Genomic DNA, 21,016 nt, shown 5'->3' with positions numbered 1-21,016 from the left:
ATATAAGATTTCATCAGATTAAGACAGGATATACGACTCCGTGGCAGAATTTTTTCGAGAAATCTGTGACAAAACTCTAGCACTAATATCTTTCTGCAAGATTCTTTTAATGATAACAAAAATATATGTTACTAATTTCATTAATAAAAAAACCGCTGTTTACAAGAAAAGAAACTGTATGATTATTTTCAATTGATCATTTAATAATTTTTTAATCTAATATTATTGGAGATATTCTCAGATTTTATTGGAGGAGAAAACACATTAATCATCATCACAAAAAAATAATAATAATTGAAAACCATAAAATTAGCGATTGCCGAAAAAAAAGAACGAAGACGAAATGACGAGAATCGGACTTCTCAAATGCATGCTTCATTTCGAGATTAGGTTACTGTAATAAATAACATGGTATAAAAAATATCTGATTTAAAAACTATGGAGAAATCAATAGCAATAACTGCCAAAAACTCGATAGAACTATTGCTTTAAAAAATAAATACTCAAATGCATGTATTTTCCATATTGTTTGAAATATATCGGGATCTTTAAAAACCATGTGAAAATCAATATCAATAACTGCCGAAAAAATAACCGAAACATTATATAGATTTACGATACTACGTAAATTGAGAGGGTAAAAAAGTGGTAATCTAAATGCATGATTCAAATATTACGTGTTCTGTAGAAAAGAAAAGTAATTTTTTTTACTTTTCAAAAGAAAAATCTTTCTACAAGAACTCTGTAACCTTCTGCGACAATGTCACCGCGATTCTGCCACGAGGCATATACGATTTCATTATTTTATACATAAATTTTACTAATATTTGTTTTACATATATTCATCTTTTGTTTTCTAAATTCAGTCAGAGTTCATACAAGATCCAGAACGAATTTTTTTCTTCTTCTAAGAATAGATATGATAATGATAGACATGATAATATGATACACGTAAGACATTGTAAGAGCTGATAATCCAATACAAAATTTGCATTGTCACAAACTAAGTTTCTCTAAAGTATTTTGTTGTTTTAGTTTGTTCTGAGTACTTTTTTTTTTTAAAAATTTCTAAACACAAAGAGTAAATTTTTTAAATAAATAAAATATTTGAAAAAATAAAAAAGAATTGTATTTTAACATTCATACTAACCCAACAAGAGTGTGGAGCAAACTTAATATTGTTGCCAATGTTTCAGGAGGTAATGCACTTTTTGGCAAACTTTCTTCTTTGATATTTCCACTTATAATTTGGGGACAACGCTTATTTAAAAATGTCACACATGAGTTCACAAAACTTTCCTAAAAATTTAAACAAAATCTGTCATGAAAGCAGCACACCCATTCATAATTATCCTACAAAAAGACTAAATATAGAACTGCTAAGGAAGTATGTCGCTAACAAAATATTAAAAGATTTTAAACTTCTAATAGACAAATAAATTTAAGTTTAAAACTATGTAATTAAGTAAAAATATAATTTGATAGCAAGTTACTAATAACACTAGTTCAAACAAAAAAAAAATATATATATTTTTTTTTTTGAGTTGTAAAGTTACAGAATTAGTACTTTATAAAATTGTTTTACATATATTATCAAAACAAACTTTATTACTCTGCTGATAAAAACATAATTCAGAACAATTAATGATTCAGTTGAATTTTGAAATCAGGAAATAAAAATTTTCTAGTGGGCAATGTTTTTAAGCAAGTTTAGAACACTGAGGGTGAATTTCTTCCCAATAAATCAGTTGCGAAACAACTCTGACAAAAAATATGATATAATAAATGACATAAAATAATTTTATCAAATACTTTTTTTTATCTGCTTCACTATAAAAAAAAAAGTTATAAAAAGAAAATATTTTCCTAAGCAATCACAAGTTTTTGAAGATTTACTTATAACAAAATTCCGATTGCAGACGAAAAGTTAAAATTTTTTAATAATTTAATTTCATTAGAGAGAAGAAAACAAGAATTTTTCATTTTTATTTTGAAAGTATTTTTCACAAATAGCATTTGAAAAATATCTTAGCAATCAAATAATTATTTAAAAAATATTCATAAATTTTAAATAAATTCCAGTTTTAAGACTTAGTTTATTCAGTCTAAACTGAAACTGTTTAGTCTGATAGTGAGAACACAGAAAACGTGAGATATTTAGCAGTAAGAAGATTGAAAAATAAAAATATATAAAAAGGAGCACAAAATAAAAAAAATCATAATATCTAAAAAAAAGAAAAAAAAAAGAAGTCTATTTAGTTTTGAAGAAATAATGTAATCACAAATGACAAAATGCTATTTAAAAAAAAAAAATTATACTTACACCATGTTCTCTAACTTTATCACTAAGCCACTTATCTAGTTTTAAGTACTCTCTTCTAGAAGCTAAACAGGCTAAATCTATGACAAACATAAACGTATTTAAATTCAACAACATTGATAATGCTTTCAAATCTTGTGCAACATCTAATATCCTTGAAAGCCTTATTTGATCCCCATCTCCTCTTGCATACCAGTCAGCCATAGATTGCATGATGATGTTTCTTACAGCTGTCAAGTTATTCTAAGGAGGAAAACATAATGAATTTCTACACATTTACTGAAATCAAGTTAAAACATAAGTTAAAACGACACATACTTGACTGTGCCAGGCAAGGTGTAAAACCATAGCAGAATTAGGATGATTTCCTAAAAATATAGGTATCAGGGCTAACAATAGCTCCTTGTGCATCTGATTAATGGCTCGCTGTAAAGTAAAAAAATTTTTTTTTTAAAATTTTTAATGTCTATAATAGCAATTTAAAATTTGTTAAGAATTTATTACATAAAGGCAAAATACACATGTTAAATGTTTAGGAATGAATACTAAAATACAACAATATTTGACAAATTTGAATTTATTTAACAATCAGAAGATTAACTAAACAAAATAAATACAATAATTAGAAAAATTAAAATGAAAACAAAAATTTCCATTTAATAATCAATTTTTACTTACTGACGTTTGGATAAGGCCCAAAATAAGAAGATCGGGACAATGTGAAAGAGGAAATTTGAAAAGCTCATCTTTGAAGAAAGGCGTCTCAGATAAATGTAATGTCTCTGATAAATGCAACAGTGTTTCTATTAAATCTAATGATTTCCTACAAAGAAAATTACACGTTTAATTAAAAATCAAAGTAAAAGCATATTTAAAAAAAAAAAAAGTTTACACGAAACAAATTTCTTTTCAGGTTGAGGTTGTATGTAACTTATTATAATGAGTATGTTTGTTTCAGACATTATTTAAGGAATTTAAAATTTTAAAAATGCTAAAAAAAAAAAAATCTTCATAATGTTTAATCATTATTTTGTCACTACTACTAAGGTGATTCTAGGTGAAATGAAAACAATAGGAAAGACATGGAGAGAGGCAGAATACCTGGTCACAGAGTGAGATGGAGAGCGAGGATAAAAGCATAATGCTCCAATTTAGGGTGATGAGGAATATGTATGTACTACACCCAGTTATGATTTTTTTAAAAGTCCATTAGACTTTTTTCTTTATAAATGCTTGATAACTGTTATGTATGTTTCTAGAGGATACACTGATACCCAGAAGCAGAAAGTGCCTAAAACTGTGACGTACGTCGCAGAACAAACAAAGTCCTGCAGAACAATTTGTATCTTGAATAAGTGACAGAGTTTTCCTGCGAACCCCTCCCCCGCCTCCAGCAGCTTTGCATAACAATCCCCAATCCTAATCTCATACCTTCTTCTGTAGACCATAATGACCTGAAGGTTTAATAGCAGTTGGAACAACAGACCAGCGAATGTTTGTGATTGCTAATGTGCACTTGTCAATTCAAAAGATTTTTAAGGCAGCGCTTATTTTAATGTTCGGACCTTCATATCATAGGCATTTTATTAATCAGGGTTCCCACTCTATGATGAGATTGAAATTCAAGGACTTTCCAGGACTTTTCAAGGACCTCAACAAAATTTTCAAGGACCTTAATCTAAGACCAATTTTAAAAATTATNGCACTTTCAAGGACCTAAATTTAGCAAAAAAAAATTCAAGGACTTTCAAGGACCGTGGGAACCCTGTTAATTCATCATCAACAGAATTTTGTACTTCAAAAGTGCTTGAAAAAGTAACAAATCAAGAATGTTTGCCTTGGTTCAAAAAATAATGTAGTGTATCTGTGTATGATCCTGTATTTTAATAAATGAAAATATTGTATTTTAACGTAAAGTAAAATGAAAATATTGTATTTTAACCTTGTATTTTGACTTTTTTTCGCTGAAAAATGCTTGTAGAACATTTGTATAAATTAATAAGTTCCGTTACAGAACATTTGAAAATATTCTGCTTATGGGCACTCATATATGCTACAGGCAAAGTGTTTAAGTGAAACCCGATGAAAATAATTAAAAGTCAAGGTTAGGAGAAATTTAAAATTTCTTAGTATGAAAAAGATGAAAAACCAATCATAAAACTATGAAAAGTTATTCCATTACATGTGTTACATTTATACTTTTAATAATTATTTTATACATGTTATATTTAGTACGCAACAGAAAATTTTAACTGAAATGTATACAGCAAAGTTATTAAGCAATTAATAAAAATAAAAGGCCATAAGAAAATCAAGGTGTTTTTCAAATTATTGAATAAAATTTCTTCCACTTTTCTTGACATTTTAGGTTTTCCAGATTGCCAAATACCCTAGAATAAATAATGTTCTTTCTTCATAAGTCTATCAAATTATGAAACATACCAATTTGAAATACTTCTATTATCATCTTCCGGAGGAGCTTTTAAGGCGTCAGTTAAAACAGGACGGTGAGCAAAATCTGTTAAGCACACAATGTCTGGGCAGTTTAAAACTTGTTGAAAGAATGAAAACTGTAAAGGAAAAAAAGAATAATTATTGAAGTATGAAATACATTGCAAAAATACAATTTTTTATAAAAAATCAAAAGTATAAATAACATAGGTGTTAAAAAAAGCAGACTTTTTAGGTGCCCGGGCAAATTTTTGGGAACCTGTAAATATCTGAATTTCTAGGTTCAAAAGGAAATAAACAAATGAAGCTTAACTAAGATTGAAAACAAAATCTACAATTTTTAAGGTGCCACGGTGATAGAGATTTGAAGACCCCTGTTTGTGGGTGCTGTAATATCTATCTATGTATATATACAGGTTATATGTGTATAATCAAGTTTCTACAGTTCTTTTATATTAAACACATCAGTTAGCTTAAGGATACATTACTTACAGATTACTGAAATACAGATAAGTGATACAATTTGACTTTTGCAACCTTTGAAGACATGTAAGAGCTATGGTAATATCCTAATTTTGCAAAATTAGTAAAAATTGTATTTCATGAGCATGTAGTTATCTAGAGTTACATAATCATTTACACGAATGCTTAGTGTAGGAACTTTCACACATTTGGAAACATGAGTAATAATGCAAGATAACATTACATTTTACAAAAATGACCAAATAGAACTTTGGATAATCAATAAATTGTGGATTTTCAGAAATTTGAAAAATTTGTTGCTCTGAGGTAAACTGTGGACAATTATTGAAAACATAAGATTTATAGAATGGATTCTACATTTTTATTTGCTAAAAAACATGAAATCGAAAAACGAAACAAAACTAACGATTATACATGAAAAAATACTCAAAATTTGAAAATTAGGTTTCAAGGTGTACAACATATCTTCAATTGTTCAAAATTTTGCATCTGTAAGAGTAATTACGAGCCTAAAATACTTAGGATATAGAGACAGTTCATCATGGATAGGAATCAGTTTAACAAATTGATAGATTAAATACATAAATACTAAAATGACGGAAATTAAGTTCTGGTGTCAAGGATTTCATTGGTTTTTGATAAAAGAAAGGTAAAAACTAGCTTTTAGGCTAATCCTAGGTATATGTATAATCATGTATAGGAATCATTTAAAAAAAAATACATAAATTCTAAAATTACAATGAATAAGTTTTGGATTCTAGGATTTCCTTAGTTTTTGACACCAGAAGGTAAAAGCTAGTTATTAAACCAATCTTAGGTACAGAGATATACAAAATGAAAGTACAGAGACAAAAGGAATAACAGAACATTTCACAAATTAGAAAAAAAAAACCATAAAATTAATTACAAACCTGGCCTTCAGCATGTCTCCAACGTCGGTACATTCTATCCATGGGGAATGTTTCATGACTAAGTCCAAGTGCTAAACCCTGCCATAACAACTTTAACCCTTTCCGATCTTTTAAAAGAAAAGTAGGATTATCCAGCTCTAACACAACATCTTTCCAATCCAAAGTGGGTGACTAGAAAAAGAGTAATAAAAGATTAAAAATAATACTAGCATTAATTTTTCTTTAAAATTCATTTTAAAATTTGGATCATAAATACCATTTCACGAACAACTTGGACGAATATTTCAACACTCCAAGATGGCTGTTGAGCATTATCATTTTTCTCCTTATCATTCCACATAATCATGTTGCTGTTATTCATATTCTAAATCAAAATATATTATACACATATGAATTAATGAGCAATAAACGACAAAGCAAACATGTATTGAACATGTATTCAAATAAATTGAGATCAAAGATAAATCGTAATGGAGGCATCTGCGGAGGAAGGCATTGACCCACATTGGGCAATCTGGCCAACTATGATGAGAAAGTAATATTATAAAACTTGAAAAATATAACCACATTTCAATTTTGATTAATTATAATACTGCAGTATCTTATTAACTGATATAAAATATGCTAAACAACTAGTTATTAATATTTTTTCTGACGTAAACTAAACCTTTTTGTTTTGAGTACTTTATTAAAGTGAAAAATTAAAGCAAATTAATTGTAATGAACTAGTTGTTCCTTTTCAACTCAAACTTACAGGTGCAGAATTTCACGACCCAGTTTTGGCACTGATATTCTTGGACAGCAATAAAATTTTTCACAAGCTAAATGCACATTTTCGCCCCTTTACAGAAGTAAAATAGCAAAATCTGACGAAAAGGAACAGTTTGGTCTTGCATATTCAAATAAATTAAATTGCTGAATTTGTTCTTAACAACACTTAAACTGCTAGACATCATAATATAACAAATATTTTTTACTCAAGCCAATATTAGAAATATATTGCACAAATTTAAATTTATTCCAGTACTATCCTTTGGTGGTTAATTAAATTGACAATGAAAAAAAAGTCCTTAATGATTATTTTTTTCTGTTTATGAAACTTTTTATCATTTTTAATTTAGCCTTATATCCATAATTCAGAATAATAATAAAAATAAAAAATACTAATTTTAGAGAGTTGTAACATTTCATAGCAATAGAAAAAGAATTTAAAAATAGAAAGAAGTCGGAAGAAAATAAAGAGAAGCTCTTTTCATTATTTAATAATGTTACTAAATTCTTCAACAAACAATCAATTTGGAAAAATCTAGTAAGAAATTTTGTGGGATACTTTTTGCCAATTTTAGGAAATTTTATAAAACATATTTAGAAAAAAAGAAAGAACAGGGCTGCCACTCAAATCTGGAAAAAAAAATTCCCTGTGTTTTCCCTGAACTATTATACACAATATATTAAAAGGAAACAATTACTGTGCTCTTTTGTGAGCTATATAGGGCTAACTATATTTATTAGTTTTAATTGGTGGGAAAACAGCTGAACATATTTAAATAATGTTATAGTAAGTGAAATAGTTTAGTATAGCTGAAATATCATGGCTAAATATCCCATAGATTACGCTTTGAGTGGGTACCTTTTTTTAAANTTATCATTTTTAATTTAGCCTTATATCCATAATTCAGAATAATAATAAAAATAAAAAATACTAATTTTAGAGAGTTGTAACATTCTAGCTTGAAACATTTCATAGCAATAGAAAAAGAATTTAAAAATAGAAAGAAGTCGGAAGAAAATAAAGAGAAGCTCGTTTCATTATTTAATAAGGTTACTAAATTCTTCAACAAACAATCAATTTGAAAAAATCTAGTAAGAAATTTTGTGGGATACTTTTCGCCAATTTTATGAAATTTTATAAAACATATTTAGAAAAAAAGAAAGAAGTAACAAATGAATTGCAGTTAATGGCAAAGAACTTCGAAAAAAAAAAAAGTTGTTGTAAAGTAAGGTAACAACAAATTGAAAAAATCCTTTCAAAAGGAAAGTACTAGAAATGAAAGATTACTTGAATTGGCATAGCATCTGTAAGTCCAGAATGCGACCTTGACATCATAGATAAAATACGAGCTACAATAGCAGCAGTGAACTCTCGAAGCCCAATTTGGATCAAATTGTTTCGACATTCTTCAATGCTAGAAAAAAAAAAAGCTCAGCATCAGTTTATATAAATATTAACACAGAAATATAATATAGAGGAAATATAAGATGTTAGCTATAAACTTAATCCTTATAATTTTAAAATATAATTTTTTGCAGACATATGATTTAAATTATGCTCATTAAATTGAAGGAAGCTGTATTTTATTTTTTTAAATTTAAAGCAATGTGTTAACACAATTTTTTAAAGGGAATGCTAGTTAAGAATCAGTTACAGATAACAGAGGATTAAGAAAGAGGTATAGGTCAAAAAGCTTTTTTTTTAACGATAATTAAAAAAAAAAAATTACAGTAACATCAATGATTAAATACCTAGATGTAAAATTGTAGCCCATTTCTTGAATCATTTCCACAACAGAATCCTCTGACTAAAAATGTAAAAATATAAAGTTAGAAATATAATTTATACACACAGATGGAAATAAATGCAACAAAATGTATTACATTTTTAAAAAGGGTTTTTAATGAATCCTAGTAACAAAATAAGTTCAGTATCAGAAGAATGTCCAACATATTCTTAAGACATATCATAATTATTACATCAGCTTTGCTACGCCTCATTTTAATAATTGAAAGCATAATTTCACAAAAGATAAAAGAAATTTTGACGGGATCTGTGCAATGTTTTAATCACGAAAATATCACAGTTTAGTCGTCGGTTAACAATACAACATAGTATGTTTTACAAAATTATAGTTGCAAATTTCTACAAGCCTTGAGAGATGAAAAGTAAGGAAACAAATGTAAGAATATTAAATAATTGAGGTAAAGAACACTTCACAAAACCCAGTCAGAACTGCACTAAAAATATTGTAGCATATACCCAATATTTTAATAAATTAGAACATTTTCATGCTACTTTCCATTTCATAACAAATTTCTATTTATTTCTTAAATATAATGAATTGGTAATGCGAGTTATCAGCAGCTTGAGGTAGGCCAGGTCCTGTCCACCCTAAATAATTATGATTCTTATACCTAATAAAAATAATATTGCAACTAAAAATATTTATCATAGCCTTCTTTTAAACAAAAAATTAAAATAACTAACAGAAAGAAAACAAAAAAAATCCTCAAACAGTATGAACAAATCTCAATTCACAACTTCTTTGTTTATTCAGGAAAAACAATAGGTAAATAGATATCTCACTCAGTTAATAGTAATTTAATGTCGAAATTTTTTAAAAAGAAACTTATTTTATTTCAAAAAAGCAATACAAGCCAGAACAGATTTTTTTTTATTTTTTTTTATCTCACTAGTTTTTATACTAGTCATGTTATGCAAATAAACTAAGAAAATAGTACTATAATTCTTGGGTACAGAAAAATACTGATATTCTACATATTATTTTGTTAACAAAAGAAAGGTATGATAGAAACTAATAAACAAATAGATTCCAGTTAGCAAACAATAAACAAAAATACATGTAAATGTTATAAATTGAAAATTTAGAAAGAAAAGAAGAAAAAAAGTAATTAAAAAATATGCCTATTAAGTGTTAATCAAGGAAATTTTCATTCATTTATTTATTAATTTATTTTTTGTTGATGGGATGATTGTTGTAAACAAATACAAATTAACGATAGTTATGTCACTATTAAAAAAGAGCTTATAAAGTTTTCAGCTTAATAGAAAGAACTTTTTAAACTATCCCAATTCAATTTTAAAAGTTAGCACCACCAAAACAAAATATTCTCAGACATTGTACCTCCCTTTCCACAATTCATTACCATGCATTTAAATCACAATAATATTTTTGTAAATATAAACAAACTTCAGTTTATACAAACCCATTTAGACATTTGTTTAAAAAATTTGTCGAACAGAAATATTTATTTAGCTATTTGTACTAAAATTAATTTGTGTACGGGCCCTCATTCACCTTTATAGACACAAGCTAATATCGAATAATATAGATAGTCCCCAATTTCTATTAATTTTTCAGCAACTTCAAATTTTATTAACATATATAACTAAAAATGCGTGAATGTAAACATAAATTCAACATTCTTATAATTTGTATAGTTCCTTTACTATCTAATAATTTAGTAAATGAGAATATTGTAACAATTTAATGGCAAAAATAAATAAAATAGAATGAAGGATACTTACAGGTTTAGCAGAATTTCCAACAGGCTCCATTTGTGGATCTAATTTGTGTGCTCGTAAATAAGGCAATAAATAAAATGGTATTTTGTCAGAATAGTCTAAAAAAAAATTTATTATTTAAATGTAATAAATTTTTAGTCTTAAGAAAGAAAACGAAAAGTACAACAAGAAATGTTATATTGACACAAAATTAACTTATAATTCAAGTTACCTTGATTTAAAGTTTTTGCAAATGACTCTTTAAGATCACGTGAGATTCCAAGATCTTGAGTCCCACAATATAGGTTACTGAGTAACAAATGCAAAACTGTAGGGGGTAGGTCTGATATATCTTCTTGACCCGATGAGTCTGCAATTAGAATAAGATTCAAGTTTTAGGGGAAAATACAATTAAAAATAATAACTAAATTTAATACTTGAAAAATTCTTACCCTTTTCACAAATATGCTTGATAAAGTCAGAGAGTTTCTGTTTTAAAAAATCTACTGAATGAATTATGTGTTCAGAAATAGATGAATTCAAAAGTGCCAATCCAAAAGCAATTTCTTGAACACTAGATAATTTAAGAACTTTACTCAACTGAGGTAAAAGATTGGCTGACGGTCTTAAACTCTGAAAGGAGTAACATTTTATTTCATTTTTTATTATTTTAAAAATGAAAATTATAGACATTTAAAAATATACATTTGTACAATTTGCATTCTTTAAAATATTGAAAGAATAATTCACCATTGAATAAAGGTTGATAGAAGTATTAAAATGATACCAAATTAAAAATTTTCTATTTCCACCAAAATCTGAAGAAATGTCGGATAAAGTTATCATATACAGAGAATAATTATGTAGAATTAGAAAGAATTTAAAAAAAAAATGATCTGAAGAAAATGTTTACTAAATTTTTAATCGATATACAAAATTATTAGTTTAAACAGCTACAATAATAAAAAAAGATAAAAACAGAGCTAGCTGAAAAATGCAATCAAAAGGAAAGAGTAGGTCTCTTTTAGAAATAAAATTTCCTTAAGGTAGACATCACTTTTAATTTTTTAAATAATTTTCCAAAAATTAGCTTAGAAAATAATTACTTGATACTATAGAATTCTTAACAGCAAAGAATAAAAAATTTAAATTGTAATGATAAAGAATAAATGTTCTGACAAAAGTTCGTTATTTTTTATAACAATCTATTTGTCATTAAAAATATTATTGATTTGGAATCATTAGAGTTTACAATTTATCATAAAATAAAAATTTAAATATATGACTTTTAGTCTAAAAAATGTGAAGTGATACATCTAAACTAAGGTAGCAAGATTTTGGACACATCAGTAAAAGTCAAGATTCACACTGCTCAATATTAATAATTTCTGGCAAAGATTACTAAATTTTTTTCAATTTAAAGTGAAATTTAGAAATTAGAAGTACTAATGCTATAAATTAACAAAGATATTTTTGTAATTTTATTATGAAACACCATAGTTTTTTTGTGTAGTTTTAATATACAATTAAATGAATTCCTTGATGCAGAAAGGACAAGAAACAGTGGATCAACTTTGTTTTTGAGACAATAACTATGTATAGATTTATTGTAAATATAAATTTTTATTTCTGCATTATGAAGCAATTTAATATAATTTTGATCTAAAATCATTAATTTATTCATTATACAACTATTAAAAATTGAATATTACACATATCAGCATTTCATTAATTTAAAATCTTTCAAAATGATATACATACCTTTTGCTGCTGAAGAGGGCAATCAATAGAGTAACAAAACGTAGATACAAAATCTGGTTTATTTAAAATAGATGCACACTCCTGAATCAAAAATTGAGTCTAAAACATAAAAATAAATTTTAAATACTAAAACAAATATTAAAATTTACGAACTTAGAATATAATTAATAATTACAATATAACTAATGACTAACAAAATTTTCTTGCATAAAATTCTAATAATTATACACATTTAATACTTTAAACAATAATTATAATATTAATAAATATACACAACTTTTTTAGGTTCTAAAGTTTATTTTTTTTTGAAAGTATTAACTTGAAAACAATGAATGAAAAGCAAACTGGAGATTGTGAGTGGAGGAATCTAGTATAAATTAATACTAAGAAAAATATTTCAAACTGAAAAGAAAAATGAGAATGGTTCTCAAGTTAATTTGGTTTCTTTTTAATAGATTTTTTTATTTTACTGTAAAATTAATTTTATAAGATTATTCGAAGACACAGACTATTTATTAACTTTCAACGAAAAACAAAAAAACAAAGAATTCATTTTGAAAAACAAAATATAAAAAAAGAAAATGTCACTGTTAACCATTTACTATCTGAAAGCCTTCATTTACACTTCCAAATTTAAAACTAATCTAAAAAAAAAAAAAAAAAAAAAAAANAAAAAAAAAAAAAAAAAAAAAAAAAAGAACAGTATATTAGAGAAAAAAAGCTTTACAAATTTTAAGGATTTAAATAATATTATTTTCACAGCATTTTAGAAATTTAAACTATATTTATGTATATTAATTAATACAGAGAAAAAAAATTAAAAGCAAGTATTGATTTTTCATATTGTATAAAAAATTTTCATACTAGAATTCCTACATAAATTTCATAATATAGGAATGTTTCAGACTATATGTTTTTTTTTTTTTGTCTATAATTTTAATAATATGGAAAAATCACACTTCCTTTTTTAAAATTTTTATTACACATTTTCATTACTAATTTTAGGAATTCTTTCTAATTTATTATGCTTAGGTTTTAAGATGTTAAAAAAACTGAAGTTAGAATTTTTACTCTCACATAATGTTTTACTTGGATTTACTATCAACAGAGAGAAGAAATAAAAGTTCTTATCATTAGTGAAAAAGATCATGAAGCTCTAAAAAAGACAACATTTCATTAATTTGATATTAATCATTATCTAAGGAGAAAAAAATTGTTTGATAAAATTTCAAAAATAAGAATATTTTAAGAGCTTTAATATTTATAAAAAAATAAAGAATTAAAAATGGAAAATTAAGACTTTAAAAACAGTTTTAAAAATTAAGTACAATTACAAATCAGCTGTGAGCAAATACTTGATAATTTCTATATTTTGTTACAGTGGCATAGTATAGTCTACATTAATAGAAGAATGTACCACCTAGTTTCTCTCCTTTTTTTATGCACACCAATATCAAGGGCTATTTTTAAAATCAAAATTTTATACTTTTTAAGTGTCCTCTATACCACATCTACGCCACTTCTGCTTTGACATAAAAAGTTGGACATAACAAAGAATAAAAAAAAAAAATTCTAAGTTGAGATGTCTTAACTACTTAAAAAAAAAAAAATTTAAATATGTTTACAAGACTACATACCTGATGAAAATCTTTACCACTACTTTTACCATCACCACTGAAATCTACATGAGAAAAAAGACAACGCAGGAGGTGCCTTTCAGCCTCTAACCCGTGATGGGCTACAAGCTAAAAAATACAATATTTTTAATTTAAGAATTTATGAGACATAAGAAAAACTTAACACTTTTAATAATTATTAAACACTCATTATATTTTTTTCACTAACTCCTCATCTGTAAAGAAAATATGAAATAAATAAAAAGTGAGCAAACCAGGGGCTTGAAGCTGGAGCGCTCGCTCTTGACCTCTAAATTTTTCCAGGACTATTAGTTTTTTTTAATATAAATCTTTTTTTCCCCAGTCTTTTTAAATGCTTAAAATAAAAAAAGAAGATTTTTTATTTTCATTTTCGATTTCTGGATGATTCTATAAATATAGATAATTTGTACTTGGCTGACATATTTAATTTTATTTTAAATTAGGTAAGTAACTATTTATTTTCATTCTGATTTCTAAAAATTAAGATATATTAATATCTAATATATATATTTTTTTAATATAATGAAACCAACATGTTTCTTTTAATAATATTAATAAATGTTTTTTTCAACAATAAAAGTTTGCAATTAATATCTGAAACTCAAAAGTGAGCATAAATATCAGGGGTTATTGTGAGCCCAACTAAAAAATCCTGAAAATTTCTTGAGTAAAATAATTAATGATGCATTCAAAACATGAAATTCTTTATAAATTCTGTGCAGCACAACTTAAATGAATAATTATGTATAAGTTTACTTTTATCTCTAATCACATTCATTATTCTACCAGAAAAAAAATTTACAAATGAAAGAGATGCCAATTATAAATTCTAGTACTAATATTTTAAAATAAAATATATAGGAATTCTTATACATAAATGTTATTTTTTAAAACTGCTCAACCTTGCATTTCCGGAAATTTCGGGATCACTGTTAGAGAAAAATCCGGAAATTTGGATTTTTTTCCGGAGCACAATCATCTCTGAAATATGTAATAAAATTGTTGAAATTTTAGCTTATTTTCTGAGGCAGAACTGGAGATTCAAATATTTTTTGGCTTTAGGTCCTAGGTGCAAACATTTCAGACACTGCTCTTAAAAAATAAAAAAAAAATTTCAAATGCAAATACAATTATTTAAAGTACAAAATTACAAGAATATAGACTAAAAAAAATTTCAACTTTCTATTACATAAATTCATACTTTCTCATAATTTATTAAAGTTTTTTTTAATATTTAAAAAAAAAAAACAAGTTTTAAGTAGGGGCATATCTAATGTGAAGTTTTAATTCTTTGTATATATAAAGCTAGGAAAGTTCACAGAGTTCAACAGTATTTTATAGATTCTGAATGATTACTAGCACCATCTGCTTGCTCTCTGATCTAAAAACTGGTATGTGCATACTTGCCAACATTGCCTTCTGATTATCACTTAAGTTTTACCATTTTTCAATTTTTTTTTTTACACACATAATTTATGCAAGAATAACAAGTTAATAACATTATTTGTATTAAAGCATCAAGTAATATTTTATTTATAAAACATATATTTTTAAATTGCCATAAAATAAAATATAGGTACTAAATGCATTTCAATTAAAAGAAATAATACATTTAATGAATGTTAAATTTGTTTGATTAAAAAAAAAAAAAACTTTTGCACAAAATAAGTCGTAACCAGCTCAGTTATAACAGTTATGAACGATTCACACAATATATTGAAAAATTACTAGATTTTTTTTTCAATGTTCATGTCCCTGTTCACATGGAATTGCCCTACAGAACAATTTATGTCCTAGTTATGATGAAAATTTTATATGCTATAATAAATGTTTTTGTCCATTATGTAAAAAAAGAAAAGAAATGCCCATGACTAAGGTTTTCTGTTTTGCAAATAAATGATAATGCAAAAAAAAAAAAAAAGAAATGACTAATCTAACTGGCAAAACTTAAATGTATATTTTTTACAATACTTAAAAATTTAAAATTGGTCCTAGCATGGTAAATAACAGTGAAATTTAAGCAACCTTGAACCTTGGATTATGTGCAAAAATATTCAGAAATGGTGTATTGAAATAAGCATTTAAAGCAAACATGTCAATTTTTTTTTTTTTTTTTTTTATAAAATTAATATCTGGTTTTTATTTGCTATACATGTGTTTGTGAATTTCAGAAACATTTTTAAGAAATTTTTCTTTATTTTTATTTGTTATTTTACATCTTGCAGAGCTGTATAAACAAAAAATTGAGATGCTAATTCACAATCGAATTGAAACTATTATTATAACAAGATACAATATTTTTAGAATCACAATTCAATGATATGGGAAAATAATTTATAAAAAAGATATTTTAAATACAAATTTCAGGAACTGGATGAAATGATATAACAATTTCAAATTATACTTTTAAAATATAGCACCTTGTGCCTTTTAACTGGAGAAATACTTGTTCTAGAATTTTTATTCTGAGGTATTTCTTATCCTAGAAACTCTTTTTTACTGCACAGAACATAGGACACAGTAATTCAGTTAGAAAAAAATTGCAATTCATCATTGCATAAATACATTTTTCCTGTTAAAAATTTACTTTGAAAAATTGATGTTTTTCAAATAATATAAAATAATTTATTTCTTTTCTTCGTATAGTAGTTTTAAATAATTCTAAAACAGAATAGGTAACTTACAAAGGTACTTGGATCCTTATTACTATTTAATTAAAAATATTATTGCTAATTTATCAAAGTAAATGACATTGACAATAAAATGTATTCAGAATTACAATTATTAATTAAATTAATAGTATTTATTAATGCAACAAAATTTATTCCAAGACTGAAAAGAAAAAAAAAATGAAAAATTAAGTTTGAAAAAATTCTAACCCTGAAAAAAAACCTAGTGGATTAGATTTTTTTAGAAAAAACACAGGTTTTTTTTTTACTTTTCCGGTACATCATATAAGAGAATATCAGGAAAAAAAATTCTTATAGCGCTTGAAAAAAGGCATTAACCTAACAACTTTTTAAGGACTCTGCATGATAAAATTTCTCTAATAAACACTTGCTACTAAGAGAAATTTTTTTTTAATAATAAGAATTAGTTATTAGGCCTTCTGAACACAATAAAAATGATATAATAATTCAAAATTGGAAAATTAAAAAGAAAAGGAAGATCCCCAATAAGAAACCTCCTTATTTAAGGTCCCCAATTTTGCTGGTCTGTTTCTTTGATTAGAAGGTTTAATGTCATTACTTTTAAATATGGAGGCAAAATATAAATTGAAATTTTGTTACATTTATCCCTTTCAGAGTTGCTTTTTCAGAATTGCTGTTTAAGGAAAAAATGAACAGCATGCTGATAAAAGCATAAGAAATGGTGCAATGAAAAAGAACTTCCTATTTTTAGAATTTTTAAAGGTAAGGTAAAAAAAAAAGTAGGATNCTTGAGTAAAATAATTAATGATGCATTCAAAACATGAAATTCTTTATAAATTCTATGCAGCACAACTTAAATGAATAATTATGTATAAGTTTACTTTTGTCTCTAATCACATTCATTATTCTACCAGAAAAAAAATTTACAAATGAAAGAGATGCCAATTATAAATTCTAGAACTAATATTATTTTAAAATAAAATATATAGGAATTCTTATACATAAATGTTATTTTTTAAAACTTCTCAACCTTGCATTTCCGGAAATTTCGGGATCACTGTTAGCGAAAAATCCGGAAATCTGGATTTTTTTCAGAAGCACAATCATCTCTGAAATATGTAATAAAATTGTTGAAATTTTAGCTTATTTTCTGAGGCAGAACTGGGGATTCAAACATTTTTTGGCTTTAGGTCCTAGGTGCAAACATTTCAGACACTGCTCTTAAAAAATAAAATAAAAATTTCAAATGCAAATACAATTATTTAAAGTACAAAATTACAAGACTATAGACTAAAAAAAATTTCATACTTTCTCATAATTTATTAAAGTTTTTTTTAATAATTAAAAAAAAANAAAAAAAAAAAAAAAAAAAAAAAAAAAAAAAAAAAAAACAAGACTTATTCCAAGACTAAAAAGTAAAAAAAAAAATAAATGAAAAAATAAGTTTGAAAAAATTCTAACCCTGAAAAAAAACCTAGTGGATTCGATTTTTTTAGAAAAAACGCAGGTTTTTTTTTACTTTTCTGGTACATCATATAAGAGAATATCAGGAAAAAAAATTCTTATACCTAGCGCTTGAAAAAAGGCATTAACCTAACAACTTTTTAAGGACTCTGCATGATAAAATTTCTCTAATAAACACTTGCTACTAAGAGAAATTTTTTTTTAATAATAAGAATTAGTTATTAGGCCTTCTGAACACAATAAAAATGATATAATAATTCAAAATTGGAAAATTAAAAAGAAAAGGAAGATCCCCAATAAGAAACTTCCTTATTTAAGGTCCCCAATTTTGCTGGTCTGTTTCTTTGGTTTTGAAGGTTTAATGTCATTACTTTTAAATATGGAGGCAAAATATAAATTGAAATTTTGTTACATTTATCCCTTTCAGAGTTGCTTTTTCAGAATTGCTGTTTAAGGAAAAAATGAACAGCATGCTGATAAAAGCATAAGAAATGGTGCAATGAAAAAGAACTTCCTATTTTTAGAATTTTTAAAGGTAAGGTAAAAAAAAAAGTAGGATTCAATGAGAAAGGAAAAGTAGAGCATTCAGAAATAAGGAATTGTTACTTCAAAAGATCATTCCAATGTGGATTAAGTGAAAATTTGTATAATTAATTCTTGCAGAAGCTGTGGAAAAGCATAATTTTGTACTTATTACTACATTTTATCAATTATGGCTTAGAAAAAAAAATTAGCTTAAGAGATTTAAGAATTTATCATAAGTAAAAGCAAAGTGAATTACTAAATTTAAATTTGGAAAAACTGAAGTATGTTTAATTACAATTGTACTTTAATTGAAGCATGGTAGTCATGTCAAATTAGCTTTGTTCAATAAGCGCAAAAATAATTCTATAAGTGGAACATTATTTAGTAAAAAGAAGTTGTGGAAAGTCTGGGATTACAGGACTTCAAAGCATCAAATGATTGGTTACACAAATTTAAGTAATGATATAGCATTACTTTTAAAAACTATTATATGGGGAAGAAAATTCGGAGTTTTGTCAAGACTTAGGAAGAGCCATATAAAGTGTTTGACCTTCAGAGCGAAAGAAAAGACTTATGCCTATTGTAATTGGTGCCTCTGTGAGGTAACTGGGTGATGGAGAGAATGTCTATGATTTTCTGATGCGACATGATCTTCTGGACTTGGTTTAGGGCTCTAGACCAAGGGGATAAGCAACAACAACAGAAAATTCGGTAGATATACAACATCTTGCAGACTAGGTAAATAAAAATCAAATGAAAACTAATTAAATTGCGTATTTTTAGTTATTATTAACTCACTATATAAGGGGCACCCTTTATTAAAGCAACTAATTTGGAAAAAGTACCCTGTTGTGTCCCTTATTGAGAGGTACTATTCCAATTTAACTCTGAATACAAATAATCTTTGTTTTGATGAGATTTTACAAAATAAAAAGTATTTTGTTTAATCTGATAGCATACATATTTTTATACATGCATATTTTTAGATACTATTAACTCTCTTTATAAGGGGCACCCTCTATTAAAGCAATTAATTAGGAAAAAGTACCCTGCTGTGTCCCTTATTAAGAGGTACTATTCCAATTTAACTCTGAATACAGATAACCTTTGTTTTGATGAGATTTTACAAAAAAAAGTATTTTGTTTCATCTGATAGCATACATATTTTTACTTATTATTAACTCTCTATATTAGGGGCACCCTCTATTAAAGCAAATAATTAGGAAAAAGTACCTTGCTGTGTCCCTTATTGAGAGGTACGATTTCAATATAACTCTGAATACAGATAATCTTTGTTTTGATGATATTTTACAAAAAAACCCCCCATTTTGTGTAATCTGATAGCATACATATGGGCAACAAATTATAAGTAGGAGTTATTAAAGTTTTAATATAGTTGTGTGCATAATTCCGTAGAGTTTATCAATACCGATTAATTCATTATTTACTTTTATCACATCATGGTATTCAGATAGTTTATAATAAATATTGAAGAACTCTCGGCTTTAAATGGAATGATTATTTGGACATTGGAAGCAAACAGGAACATCAAAATTTATTTCCAAAAATATTTGCAATATGCTTGAACGAAATACTAAAACATTTGTTGTAAAAACTTGAAATGTGTGATTAAATGTAAATAAATATAATACAAGAAAAAAGCAATCAAATTTTATTGACTTTGCTATCGGAAAGATATCGAGATTAAGATTCTTATGTATTTTAAAAGCTTAATTCCAAAAGAAAAATTAACACACTAAATCGCTAACTGAAGAAAGTATAATTTGTCTTATTTACCGAGCATTCTAATTACGTACAATATTTATAAGTTCGAAAATCAGTTACGACTGTTTATTCCAAGACCATTAAGACTAGTTACACAAAGAATGGGGAGATCGTACTTGGAATTAAATAAATACATACTCTAGATATTTCTTGGACACTAGACTTAAAGTTCTTCTTAGTCAAATTAGCCACAGAATAACTAATATTAGACAAAGCAAAAGACAACGAGTCCAGGTTCATAGTTCCATGAATACTACACAGAAAGCTTCAAACAGCTTTGAAGCTTTCTTAGTAGGGAGAGGTAATGTTCTATTAATATAATTTGTCTCTCTGAAATCAAGTACAAAAAACAACATCGATAAATCTAATGAAAAATTTCATGAAAAGTAATGGCGAACACACACAACAAATTCCACCATTGCCAAATCTACATCTGCAAATCACAATCAGTAAATTTCTAAAACAAAGTGAGATGCAATCGACTACAGAAACGATCAAGTTAGCTTGAGCTGGGGCATCAAAAAAAAGCAAAGCAAAAACTAAAAAGAAAACCGCATCGTCATCTTTTTAAATTTTGTAAATTTTTTAAAAGATTTGAATTTTTAAAACATACAGTTTTCTTATTAGAATTAAGCACAAATTTTTCGTATTCAGAAAATCGAGAATAATTGTTTAATAACGTCAAAAGATAATAATTTTTGGCGATC

The 21,016-nt window shown here is 26.0% G+C and overlaps 1 protein-coding gene across 1 annotated transcript in view; it reads right to left on the bottom strand.

Moving 5' to 3' along the window:
• LOC107454162 (CCR4-NOT transcription complex subunit 1) overlaps window positions 1–20,946 on the bottom strand; it is a 56,547-nt gene extending 35,601 nt beyond the window's left edge. Inside the window, exons 1-15 of the mRNA XM_071185542.1 lie at window positions 20,448–20,946; window positions 13,864–13,971; window positions 12,227–12,325; window positions 10,918–11,098; window positions 10,698–10,835; window positions 10,490–10,584; window positions 8,689–8,744; window positions 8,225–8,351; window positions 6,422–6,529; window positions 6,166–6,336; window positions 4,763–4,890; window positions 2,999–3,143; window positions 2,639–2,746; window positions 2,324–2,563; window positions 1,151–1,299 (exon numbers count right to left, since the gene is read on the bottom strand). Of these exons, the coding sequence (XP_071041643.1) occupies window positions 1,151–1,299; window positions 2,324–2,563; window positions 2,639–2,746; window positions 2,999–3,143; window positions 4,763–4,890; window positions 6,166–6,336; window positions 6,422–6,529; window positions 8,225–8,351; window positions 8,689–8,744; window positions 10,490–10,584; window positions 10,698–10,835; window positions 10,918–11,098; window positions 12,227–12,325; window positions 13,864–13,971; window positions 20,448–20,549 (1,955 nt within the window). The 5' untranslated portion in view covers window positions 20,550–20,946. The remainder of the gene's footprint in view (window positions 1–1,150; window positions 1,300–2,323; window positions 2,564–2,638; window positions 2,747–2,998; window positions 3,144–4,762; window positions 4,891–6,165; window positions 6,337–6,421; window positions 6,530–8,224; window positions 8,352–8,688; window positions 8,745–10,489; window positions 10,585–10,697; window positions 10,836–10,917; window positions 11,099–12,226; window positions 12,326–13,863; window positions 13,972–20,447) is intronic.
• Between the last annotated feature and the right edge of the window lie 70 nt (window positions 20,947–21,016).

The sequence above is a fragment of the Parasteatoda tepidariorum genome, chromosome 1, assembly GCF_043381705.1.
Source record: "Parasteatoda tepidariorum isolate YZ-2023 chromosome 1, CAS_Ptep_4.0, whole genome shotgun sequence".
NCBI lineage: Eukaryota > Metazoa > Arthropoda > Arachnida > Araneae > Theridiidae > Parasteatoda > Parasteatoda tepidariorum.
Note: the sequence above shows the minus strand (reverse complement) of the source record. Positions and strands in the feature narration are given on the sequence as shown.